Source organism: Anastrepha ludens, chromosome 6 (assembly GCF_028408465.1).
Source record: "Anastrepha ludens isolate Willacy chromosome 6, idAnaLude1.1, whole genome shotgun sequence".
NCBI classification, from domain to species: Eukaryota; Metazoa; Arthropoda; class Insecta; order Diptera; family Tephritidae; genus Anastrepha; species Anastrepha ludens.
In genome coordinates, this window is record NC_071502.1 from 104,188,878 (window position 1) to 104,202,511 (window position 13,634).

The following is a 13,634-nucleotide window of genomic DNA, read 5'->3' on the forward strand; positions in this document are numbered from 1 at the left end:
TCGGCTAACGATATGATATTGGCCACACCATACAAATCTTTTCAGCATGCCAATCTAATGCCCATTTCCGAGAATTTGATTACAGTCACCCCGCCCCAATGCGTCATGGCTGAGCAGAGATCTCTTCTTCTTAATTGGTGCAATAACCGCTTACGCGATTTTGACCGAATTTAACGAAGCGCGCCAGTCGTTTAACCGGGGCCAACTCCAAGTCAAGCTAAGTCCTTCTCCACCTCTTACAACCTCGAGGCGCCGACCGTTTGTTTGATGACAGGTGGTACTTCGTTTTGTCCTCGTTCATCACCAGTCTCAATCGCTTTGCCTCTTTATCCAGTTTGGAGAAGGCAAAACTAACAGCGCGGTTGTTAAGGCCGATGATGTCAATATCATCGGCATACGCCATCAATTGCTCGCTCTTATAAAAAATTGTGCCTGAGCGATTAAGTTCTGGGGCTAGCACGATCTTTTTCAGCATCAGATTAAAGAAGTCACACGACAAAAAATCACCCTGTCTGAAACCTCGTTCGATATCAAACGGCTCGGGGAGGTCCTTCCCAATTCTAATGGCGCTGCTGGTATTGAGCAACGTCATCTTGCATAGCCGTATTAGTTTTGCGGGGATACCAAATTCAGGCATCGCGGCATATTGGTAACTCCTTTTCGTATTGTGGAATGCAGCTTTGAAGTCGACGAAAAAATGGTGCGCGTCGATTCTCCTTTCATGGGTTTTTTTTTCGAGATTTGGCTTATTGTAAATATCTGGTGGATTGTGAACTTTCCAGATCTAAAGCCACACTGATAAGGTTCAATCAGTTGGTTGATGGTGGGCTTCAGCCTTTCACACAATACGCTCGCTAGAACCTTATGGGCGATATTTGGAAGACTAATCCCGCGATACTTGGTACAGATTGCAGGATCATCCTTCTTATGGATTGGGCAGATCACCCTTAAATTTCAATCGGGAGGCATGCTTTCATCTGACCATATTTTGTATAGAAGCTGATGCATGCACCTTACCAGCTCCTTGCCGCGATCCCACATGGCTTGCGTTGCGCCGAGATCTAATCACCCAAAATTTACAAGTAGTCAAATTAGAAATGAGGGTAACTCTATGCGCTTCGTATTTCATTCACATAAGTTGCACGTCTTGAATTCTCAACAGGCTTATAAATAATTTAAGGATAAAGCGTGTGCATGCATATTCCAAACAAACGCTTCTCAATGGCAGCAAGAGTCTCTAGAGCCAATCAGCTTAAATAAATAAATAGGCTCCAGAGCTAGAACTTTGAAGCTGAGATTAACTCCCCACGCACGCCGTTTGCAGTCAGTTCTTTCTCTTAAGCTTAAAAAGTGTTCGTCCACCAAAGTAATACAAACTGTATTCTTTCAAGATGAGGAACAAAATAAAAACGAAGCAATTAAATAACAAAATCCAGCGAATGGCTCTATTCAACAAAACCCACTGTAATGAGTCCATATGTACACATACTTTTACGAGTTTGAGAAATTTTCGTTATGGATTAGATGACAACCACCCAACCCAAAACAACATAATTTGCTTAATGACTGTTGTTTTGGTTTATTAAGCTTTCAAACCTGGAATCTTTATGGGCATATACATATAAATATGTACATGTGTACATGCATGCATATATAGTTGTAGCTGTAAAAGCAAATAATACAATTTTATGGTTGCATGTACGAGTATGCCATGAATGCCACAAAGTATATGAGATTGCAAATAAATGCCTAGTCGTATTCGTAAATATTGAGGGTAATTTGTTTCGCAAATCAATTAATTTTATGAGTGGGCAAATGAGGAGAAATGTTAGTTGTTCAACATTCGAGTGCTTTCTTGTATGCAAGTAAAACTTCAGAATGTACTTAGTATGCAAATAATAGGTACATATAAAGAGCTTTCTAATAGACGCACTTGAAATTTAAATTAAGAGACTTTGCGGAGGTCAAAACGGTCACTGAGTGAAAGTGTTGAATAGCTAATGGGAAATTTTTTTTTTGTTGCTTAGCACTACATGGCGACCCAACTATCAATTATAAGCTTCAGTCAAATCGATTCATCGAACCTTTGAGACTTCGCTATATGAACAAGTCATTCGGGAAGAAAACATCAACTGAGTTTCGTGCTGTTATTAAGTTCTTCACTTAAAGTAAGTAAAACACTGCAGTTCACGGCTCAGGAAAATAACGATCAATAAGCAGCATAGTCTGGCGGCCGCCGTAGCCGAATGGGTTGGTGCGTGATTACCATTCGGAATTCATAGAGAGAGCGTTGGTTCGAATCTCGGTGAAACCAAAATTAATAAAAACATTTTTCTAATAGCGGTCGCCCCTCGGCAGGCAATGGCAAACCTCCGACTGTATTTCTGCCATGAAAAAGTTCCTCATAAAAAAAATATCTGCCGTTCGGAATCGGCTTAAAACTGTAGGCCCCTCCATTTGCGGAACAACATCAAGACGCACCCCACAAATAGGAGGAGGAGCTCGGCCAAACACCCAAAATAGGGTGTACGCTCCAATTATATATATATATATATATAAGTAGCATAGTCTATTCAAGCAAGATAGAGTATCAATTGAAGTCGATCTGCGTGCGGCCTAGACGATTTAGCTGAAGTTCTCATACATTGTCGAAATAGTCTATAAAATTGTGATGGAAAGTAGATATTTGGCGGAACAACCACTTGCAGAAATTGTTAAAGGAACATTTATGGACATTTCGATCATCATTCGTGATTATCTTGGTATCTCAAAGGCTAGCACTATATGACTGTTGAGGGTGCTCAATCCATTTCTTAGGCCACTTTGGTCGTCACGCGGAAGAGGGATAAATCTACGAACCCGATTGTCAGTGAAGTCTGCATTAAAGCAGGCCTCAATGGAGTGGCACAAAAAAGGTGAAGCAACACCTAAGGAATTCAAGGTGTTACAAGACGATACCTACAATTTTTTCAGACAAAGAGGGCATCTTAAGTATTAGTTAGATTAGGTTGGAATGGTGACCCAATGAATGGGCACGCTTGAACAAAGATAAACGGATTCGTCCTTTGTGATACCATTGTGAAGGAGGTAAGGTGAAGGAGAAAACCTATGGGAGAAAAGGAGAGGGCGGGAAGAGGTGGTGGTGGGATGGTTAGGAGGATGGATAACTGAGTAGAGTATGTGGATCATGAACGATGACTGTGCTGCGTTTGCGTCAACCGCTTTGTGCTGCTGATGAAGTTCATCAGATTTTTAATGTCCACGCCAGCTATATCAGCAGGCGTAGCAAAGATGTAAGAGTCAAGATGCCTAAATCTTAGCCCCGCCAGAGCAAGGCAGCTAAGGAGAAGGTGCTGAGATGATTGCACCTCATCATCCTCTATACATCCGACGCAAAAAGGACTCGAGGTAATTCCAAGTCTCACTGCAGGCACTCCTCGCGCATAGTGTCCTGTGAGAAAACCCACTAGGTTCGAGCGCTGAGATTTTGTCAACCTCAGAAGCTCACTCGAGCGCCCCCGATCCATACGTGGCCAGAAGGATTTCGCGACCTCACAAGCAGAAATACACTCGGAGTTTTGCCATTGCCTACGTTCTCTCTGTAGTCACGCACCAACCCATTCGGCTACGGCGGCCGCTAGATGAGGCTTATGTCAAAGAATTCGGACGCGGTCGTAAGTGAGGCCAGGCATTCCCTGACCAGTTTCGAATACACCGTCACTGACCCGAGCGCCAATTGCCGCTTGGCTGTCGGAGTAAATATTTACTTAATTGACTGTTAGTACTCATGTAAGCCGCCAATCAGCTGCTTCCTTGATTGCGGCTACCTCTGCCTGGAACACACTGCAGTGGTACGGTAACCTGAATTTGGGTCTGATGGGGAGTTACTCCCAAATAACACCTCCGCCAACATTTCCTTCCAAGTTCGATCCATCCGTGAACAAGTTCACCAGGCCCTGTCTCCAAGTGTAGCCCCCGGTCCACTCTTCTCTTGATGGAATGGGAGTGGAGAAAGTTCTGGTTATACTAAGCGAGGGTATACACTCATGCGCTGACAGGGGGATGAACTCAAAGTTTCTAAGGATGTTTGAGTGCCCACAAATCCGGTTGAGCCTGTAACCCGAACCCTTCAGTCTGATTGCGGTACGTGCAGCGGCAATTCTGCTTGCGATGTCTACGGGTATCACATTTAACATTGCGTTGAGCGCCAGAGTAAGAGTCGTTCGAAGGGCCCCACTGATTCCTTTGAACTCTCCGCAGCTTCTTCACCACTGTCGTCCTAGTGAGTTCCATCAGACTATGACTCCATATAACAAGATTGGCTATACAATGGTATTATATAGCCAGAAAACAACCCTAGGCGAAAGGCCCCATCTTTTGCCAATTGCGCCCTTCCACCCATACAAGGCGTTTGTTGCCTTCCTCACTTTTTCCTCAATATTGGGCTTCCATCTAAGCTTACTGTCGTGGATAATACCTTGTCAGAAAACATCAGCGAAGCGCCCCCTATTGAGGGAAGTTCAGCTTTAGGTATTTTATATTTTCTCGTAAATAGGACGAGCTCCGTCTTGAAAGGATTCACCGACAGGCCGCAATCAAATAGCTCTGCATCAAATTGTACAGAGTATCCACAAATTTTCCTCTAAGTATTAGTTAACTGTAAGTAAATAAAATGAGGTAAATTTTATGGAAGAATATTTTACTACTCTTATGAAAAATTTACTGATCATGAAGTGAAAAATTTACGACTCATTTTGAAGGGATAAAGTTGCTTGGAGCCAAAAGTCCAAGCGCTTCGATTGAGAAACCCTTTATATGTATAGTCAAACCTTAAAATGTAAAAAAAGGCTGTTTTATAACTAATTATTAAATCAATGCACGATAATATTTAACGAGACTTTATTTTTAACTTTGCAGTGCGCGGAAAATGATGTGCCCAATCGACGCTCCACGAAGGAATTATGTAGAAATTTAATAGCATTACCGATGAGTGCGTTGAAAGCACAAGGCTGTGATAAGGTACAAAGTAAAATAAAAAGATTAATTTAAATATTATTTTTGTAACGACCTAAGTATGTACGTACTTGCTTTTAGCCTTTGGTCAATGAGAATGAACACAGCACCGAAGTTATCTTTTACCTGCTAGAGGCTTACAAAAATCACGAAAAGCTCTGGAATCCCAATCATCCACAATATAAGTACAATGCCAATCGCAAGATGTTCGAAGAGCTTTCGCGTCCCTTGCTGCGTGATATGAATTACTCATTGGATGGATCGGAGATCTATGCGATCATTAAAAGTTTGCGTTCACGCTATCGACTGGAGTTGTCCAAAACGCGTGAGCGCCAGGGCAAGTACAAGACACGATTCAAATATTTTGATAAAATGGAATTCTTGCGAGATATCATTGAGAATAAGCGAATTGAACGTAAAGTCAAGGTAGTTGAGCGAACACTCCGCACTTAAGTACCACTTTTTCCGACTACCTACTGATTCCTTCTCATTGTAGAAACATATTGATTGTTCAGCATCTGAGAAATTTTTGGAGGAAGACTGCACAGAAACGACACGCTCCGCACAAGATCGCGACGTACTCACTTATCTATTGGATGCGTTTAGGAGAGAGGAAGCGCTCTGGAATCCACAGCATCCCAATTATTTGTTATGTAATAAGAATGAACTGATGCGTGAGATCTCAATACAATTGTTGCTGGAGAAGGGCGTAACCTTGTCGGCGGATGAATGCTTTTCGAAGATTCAAAAATTGCGTACACGTTATCGTAGAGAATTGCGCATCGTACACGAACAGAAAGGACTGTATGCTCCGAAATTGTGGTGCTTTGAACAAATGGAATTCCTGCAGAAGATCTTCGAAGATCAGCTACTCGATCGGCTAAAAAAGGTAAATGATCTATTTTGTTCACCCTAAATTGTGGATTGACTATGTCAGTGATTTGCCGGTATAATGACCAATCACATTATTAATATGCTAAAGAGATATTTACATTTTTATTATTTTTTTAAATTTTTTTTATTATTTTTGGCTACTAATTTTAGCGGAAAGGTGTCATAGCTTGCAAGCCAAAGACTCAGTACTTAAAAGCTAAATCTATAGACTTCAAGAGCACCGACGATCATCTAACATTCATTGAAATCTACAAAAGCTATTCAGCACTCTGGGATGTTGATCATCCAGATTATCGCTCGGCCACCTATCGCAATGAGGAACTCAACCAAATGCTGGAGGAGGTTAATCTGATGCTCGGTATAAATAGCACACTGGAAGAATTACAAAAAACCGTATATGAATTGCGTAAGGAGTTTTCAGCAGAGAAGCATAAGCGTCTAGTCGAACCGAACGATGCAACAACGGCATCTCCATCGTCAATTATACAAAGGAAGCTGATGGAATTTCTCGATATAAATGTAGGACCCTTTCGTTGTGATGTTTGTACTGAGGTAATAAAAACCTCTGACCAGTATAAGATTCATAAATCCGGGCACGACGGAATGCGGCCGTTTATTTGTACGCTTTGCGGCAAGGGTTTTCAAATACCGGGTAACCTGACGATTCATATACGGCGACACAAGGGCGACTTTCCGTATGCATGTGAAGTTTGTGATAAGAAATTTGCTACATCTACTGAGGTTGCAATTCATATGCGAAGTCATACAGGTGAGAGAACAATATTATTCAAGCGAATGGCATTGAACTTGTAGATCTATGTAAATACAACATGAGTAATCACTTAAACACTTACATATGTAGCTTTATTTGTATTTCTCTTTAGCTATATTTTTATGCACATTTTTATCTGTATTTTTGTTTCATCTTTATCTTTACCTTAATCCTTATCCTAATCCTTATCTTTCTTTTTATTTGTACCTAAACTTTCATCTTTATATTTGTCTTGAACTCTATTTGTATCATTCTCTAAATCTTTATCTTTATTTTTATATTAAAACGTGTATCCTTATCAATATCTTTATCTTTACCTTTATCCTTATCCTTTTTAGATTCATCGTTAAACTTATCTCTATCATTATCCATATTCTTATATTTATCCGTTACTTGACTTTATTTTTATATTTCTCTTTGTTTTTATCTAAACTTTATCTCTATCCTATCTACCTCTATCTCTATCTTATCTCTACCTCTACCTCTAACTCTATCTCTATATCTATATCTATCTCTATCTCTATTTCTATCTCTATCTCTATCTCTACCTCTACCTCTATCTCTATCTCTACCTCTAACTCTATCTCTGTCTCTGTCTCTATCTTTATCTCTATCTTTATCTCTATCTCTATCTCTATCTCTATCTCTATCTCTATCTCTATCTCTATCTCTATCTCTATCTCTATCTCTATCTCTATATCTATATCTATATCTATATCTATCTCTATCTCTATCTCTATCTCTATCTCTATCTCTATCTCTATATCTATCTCTATCTCTATCTCTATCTCTATCTGTATCTGTATCTGTATCTTTATCTCTACCTCTATCTCTATCTCTATCTCTATATCTATCTGTATCTGTATCTGTATCTGTATCTGTATCTTTATCTCTACCTCTAACTCTATCTCTATCTCTGTCTCTATCTCTATCTTTATCTCTATATCTATCTCTATCTCTATCTGTATCTGTATCTGTATCTGTATCTCTACCTCTATCTTTATCTCTATCTCTATCTCTATCTGTATCTGTATCTGTATCTGTATCTCTACCTCTATCTCTATCTGTATCTGTATCTTTATCTCTATTTCTATCTCTATCTGTATTTTTACTTTTATGTTTATCCATTTCCGTATCGCTATCTTATTATACCTACTCATCCTTGCACTTATCTCTATTATTAGCCATATCCTTACCTTTAGCTGTTATCCTCACAATTCCCCTTATCCTTACCTCTACCCTTATCTTTCCGTTTTATCTGATCTTTAACATATCATTTTATTAATATATCTCTCATCCTTTTCCATGTATTTATACTTATCCGTTTCCTAATGTTTTCCCTTAACTTGTTTTATCCATATTTGTCGTTCTCCTAATCCTTGTCCTATTCTTGCTATTAATATTACTACCCTTAATTTCATCTTTACCCTTATCCTAAGCCTTAAATCATCTATGCTATATATCTATATATCTTATGCTAACATAATACGTACATCCCTTGTTCTTACATGCGTATGAAATTATTAATTCTTCTCTTTAACTTTCTCTCGACTCTCTTCCAGGTGAGCGTCCTTACATCTGCGACTTCTGCGGCAAATCCTTCAAAACCTGGTCCTTTTATGATACTCATCGACGTGCCCACCTCAAACAGTCCAACTTCCTCTGTCCCATCTGTGACAAGGCTTTCTACGAACGCAACCGTTATACAGATCACATGAATGGGCATTTGAATATTCGCAAGCATGTATGCGATGTCTGTGGCAAAGCATTTACTACATTTGCGAACTTGAAGAAGCACACCGAACTGCATTTGCCAGTGAAGAAGTACAAATGCGATATTTGCGGTCAGCGGTTTGCGCAATTCGCGAGTGTGCGTTGGCATAAGCGTAAAACGCATGCACAGGCGCACGAACAACTCGAACAGATGGAGCAGTGAAATATGAAAAAAATATGCACATAGAGGTTTTTGGTTTTGGGAAATCTTAAAGAATATTAGAATTATTGAAAAGGAATTCTTCGAAATATTTTAGCTTTGAAGCGATTTATTATATTTAAACAAAATTTTTTTATTTTATTTATGTATATTTGCGTAAATGCATACTTAACATACATATATTTAGGAACATATAAATACGCCTAGTAACTTATTTGTTTTTTAGTTAATTATCTAAGTAGAAAATGCCAGTATATGAACATTTACAAGTAAGTGGTTACTGTAGTAGTTGGTACTTTATAGGAAAATAAACAATTAAGAGTATTATGCACACAATCAATTTTGAAGTGCCTTCAGCGGTATTTAGACCATACATAGGCTGCCAGTACATTTCAACAGATTTTGAGTGTATAAAGTATAAATTTACATACATGGATACTACTTAACTTAAAACGTAATGTATAAAAATATTATATATATTAAATAACTTCACTTACACTTGTGCCCATTAACTATTTAGTAATGCTATTAAACTTTGAAACGTCACACTTACAAGCATAAAACATAATTTGCACTAAAACAACGAATATGAGCATAGGTATAGTATTTAATCTACCGATGCCATTAGCTTCTACTCACATAATTCACTATTGGTCTTGCCTGCTTTTGAGTCAGTAGAGTGTTCCATAGTAGGGCTTTTTTATATTAAACGTTATTAAATTATTTATCGACACACCAGTCAATCGTAGTCGCGTGTAATATTATTATTGTTACAAAGGAACCCCTGTGTCTGCCTCGTAGTATTTTTGATGTTTTCTTTAGATATTAGTACGCGGCTTTTTGACATAATTCTGTATTAAAGAATGCTTTTGTTCTTTTTTCAATTGATTTGTATGTAAGTTATTTTTAGTTAGTTGAGTTACGTAGGAAGTTAAGTTATTGATTGTTAATTATAGTTTCCACAAATAGATGCTAAAGTTTTTGAGTCGACAACATTACCTTAGAAGATAATGAACTATTTAGAAATTAATGAACTATTTATTTATTAAAAATTCTTTATACATTTATGTTTTTTTTATAATAATTATATATGTGTACTCCCCTTCTTTTTATTACACTATGCGACAAAATTTAATTTTTTTTTAACATATTAATTTTCGATATGTATTTTAAATTAGAGGTTCGTTGAAATTTTTAGCGAGAAATATGTTTAAAAAATGATTATATTTTAGGCACCAACGAAATACATAAAATATAACGCAAATCTGGGACAAGATATTTTCTTTAAAAGAAAAATATTTATATTATATAATATATTTTATAAAAAAAATTAGAAATTGTAAATTTGAATTTTTAAAAATATTATTGTATTATAATTATTATGTGTACTTACCATGATTACATTATTACTGCATACATTTCAATATTTTTTGATTATTTATGTTAGGGGTAGTCAGAGGCTCGAAAAAAATTATGATTTTCAATAATTTTTTTTTTTGCTAGTCATTGCTTTATTTTACAAAAACAAAAACATAGCATTAGTACATTATGTTTCGACTTGACTCTAGCAAAATTTCAAAAAAAAAATAGTGATTGTAAAAGTTATCCCTGTTTGTGTGGAGCCCGTTTCTCCAGAAATCCCTTGCGGTGAGCATCACAAGTCCTCGGTGATTCATCTAAAATCAATCGGACAATAGAAATTAGTTTTATTAACAGATAATCTTGTACCTAATCGAAGCTTTTTTTTCAAAATTAGCAATAAAGCGGCCTCAGGAAATATTTTTGAGATTTTCGAGAAAAAAACCGACAATTAATTGTTTAAAAAAAATTGAAATTTAAAAACGAATCATTTGATCAGGCAGAAGTTTTTTATGTTTTTCAAAAGCAGTATAAATTTTATTGAAATCCTTCAAGTTATTAGTTACATTAGTTAGTTTTTAAGTTACAGTGATCACCAGTTCAAAAAATTATAATTTTGAGAAAAAGGCATTTAAAGTTTTGCTACCTGCTCCAGAGCGCCCTTTGTTAATTGTTGAATAACTCGAAAAGTATTTGTGGGATTCACTTCAAATTTTCTCACAACATTTTTATTAGATTACTAAATTATCAGATATCATACTTTAAGAAAATGCAAAACAAAAAAAATTCAATTTTTTGAAAATTCTGACTACCCCTAACCCCTTAAGCGACAAAAATGTTATACAAAATTTAAAGTCATTATTTTGAATATATTTATACGTACATACATACTTGTGTATATTATGTAGTAATGGTGAACTTACAGCGCTTGAGACCCAAAAAAAACGTTAATGAAAAACAATCCCATTTGAATGGCACGAAATACTTCAAATTTAACAAGTACGGGGATCAGTGCATTTAAATAGACGTTTTCATACATATAACTTGTAATTAAACTGAAAAATCAGCATTTTCTTCAGATTTCCTTATATTTCGAAAGAACTTAAAAACCGTCCATTACAAAAATTATGGATATTTTCATATCTCAAAACGAAAAGATGTTTCAGGGGGGCGATATGTTAGATGTTATATTAGAGTTATACCTACCCTATGTTCCAAAAGTACCGGGAATGTTTAATTTATACGAACCGCGCACGCGGGAATCGGTCCATATTTTTTTCGTATGTTGGTAGGACTGTAAGACACACATCTGTCACTTTTTAGCGCCATCGGATCATTTGAGAGGTGCTGTACGTCGCAAACGGCCGGAAATAACGGCAAACAATTCTTGGATTTTGCGTGATAATAACGCGCCATCGCACCGAGCCCAAATTGTGCTGGATTATTTGACCAAACACCAAGTACATACAATCGTGCAAGCACAGTATTTTCCTGATATGGCCCCGTGCGACTTCTTTTTGTTTTCCAAGTTGAAGTTACCAGTCTATAGAGGAGATCAAAGAGAATGCGACGAAGGAGCTGAAGGGCATCCCTTCGTCGACCTAGCAGAGGTGCATGGAGGACTGTGTTAAACGTTGGCACATGTGTATTGCTTCAGGCGTGTCATATTTTGAAGGAGATAAAATAAATTTGCCTGAAATTTAACTTTGTTTTGTTTTATTTAAACATTCCCGGTACTTTCTAATCATAGGGTATATGGATTTCCAAAACTACACACTTCATTTTTGAGGTTGAAAAGAGGGTTTGAATAACTTGATGCGATATAATAAAATAGGATTCGTATTGAAGTCATCATGCAACTCGCATGATTTTCCAATACAAATAAATATTTGGATACAGCAAGATTATTTCTTATTTATTTATTTTTATTTATTTATTTATATAATAAATATGTAATGAATTGGCATAATCCATTCCATCGAAAATAAACACATTCTCTTTTTTCTACTCAGATTCGTGAAACTATCTGTATATATATATTTTTTTTTAAATATATACAAACATATTTATGTAAATATTTAAAATCATTTTTTAAACATATATGTACATATTGGATACGAATTTCAACGATCCGTCAAAAATTCGCATAGAAAATTAATATGCAGCTTTCCTGTGCATGCATGTGATCCCTTATTTAACACAGTAAAATTTGTTAAGATATAAAAATATTTATAATAAAATGCTGTATTCTTTAAATTACATTTATCTTTAATTTAAAAAACTTTAGTATTAACTTATTTGCCATATTCTCTTAACTGTTCCAAAACTTATATAAAAGATAACATATTTGTATGAATAGCCTCGTTTTCAACATACATATCTTTCATTGGTTTTGCTATATCTCTCTATGTATGTACAGGGTGGCTGATGAATTTTGCTACATTAAGAAACTCAAATAACTTTTTTTTTAGTGTATGGAATTCATTTATTTTTTTTCAAGTTGAAGGTCATTAAATTTTATTAAATGTAGCTTAACTAGTTTTAAAAATAATTGAATTTAAATGCCCCCCATGCTCGTTGACACAAGTGCGGCATCTTAGTAAAAAGTTGTTCATTGCTGCTTTGAGAGTTGCGACAGGAATAGCCGCAATTGTTGCCCGAATGGATTGTTTTAGTTCATCCAAATTTGTTGGCTTTGTTTTATAAACTTCTTGTTTACATAAACCCCACAAGAAAAAGTCAGGTGCAGTAAGGTCAGGCGACCTGGGGGGCCAACGAAATTCGGAGTTTCTTGAAATCAGTTTATTGGGAAATTTTCGTCGCAACTCTGTCATAACAGTCTGGGCTATGTGAGACGTTGCCCCATCTTGTTGAAACCACACAGAGTTGAAAGGAATTCTCTTTCGGCGTAGTTCTGGATAGAAAAATTCTTTCAGCATTTTCAAATAACGGTCTCCAGTAACCGTAACGGTGTGACCATTTTCTTCAAAAAAATAAGGCCTGACAATACAGCGTGAAAAACCGCACACCACACTGTCACGCGAAGAGGATGCAATTCCGTCTCAGGGAGTATCTGTGGGTTAGAAGTACTCCATATTCGACAATTTTGTTTGTTCACATTGCCGTTTAAATCGAAATGGGCCTCATCAGACATGAAAAGGCAGTTTAACATGTTTTGGTCTTCTTCCACCATTTGCAGGATCTTCTGGCAAAATTCCAAGCGAATCGGCAAGTCTGCTGCATTCAGTTTGTTAACCATTTGAATTTTGTAGGGAAATAAGTCTAAATCTTTGTGCATTATTGTTTGCAAAGACTGTCGGCTGACACCAAGTTGAGCAGATAAGCTTCTTGTTGAAACCCTTGGATTGCTTTGTATAGCTGCAGCTACAGCAGCGATCGTTTCCTCCGTCCGAACTGGTGGGTTTCGATGATAAGGCCTTCTTGCGACTGTTCCTTGCTCAGCAAAAATATTCACCAGTCTCATTATGGTCCATCTGCTCGGGGGATCGCCGCCAAACATCCGCCTGTACTCTCTCTGTACCAAAACTACGGACTCCAGTGCGTGATAGCGGCGGACTATCCAAATTCTTGTTTGCGTGTCCCAGTTATCCATTTTAATAAATTTTAAAGACCAATCTGCAAATTAAAACAAAAATGGAACAG

At 36.9% G+C, this 13,634-nt stretch overlaps 1 protein-coding gene across 1 annotated transcript in view; it reads left to right on the forward strand.

Moving 5' to 3' along the window:
• LOC128867526 (uncharacterized) overlaps positions 1-9,842 on the forward strand; it is a 65,910-nt gene extending 56,068 nt beyond the window's left edge. The window contains exons 2-6 of the mRNA XM_054108806.1: positions 4,918-5,019; positions 5,095-5,439; positions 5,510-5,902; positions 6,058-6,676; positions 8,242-9,842. Of these exons, the coding sequence (XP_053964781.1) occupies positions 4,918-5,019; positions 5,095-5,439; positions 5,510-5,902; positions 6,058-6,676; positions 8,242-8,615 (1,833 nt within the window). The 3' untranslated portion in view covers positions 8,616-9,842. The remainder of the gene's footprint in view (positions 1-4,917; positions 5,020-5,094; positions 5,440-5,509; positions 5,903-6,057; positions 6,677-8,241) is intronic.
• The last annotated feature ends 3,792 nt before the right edge of the window (positions 9,843-13,634 follow it).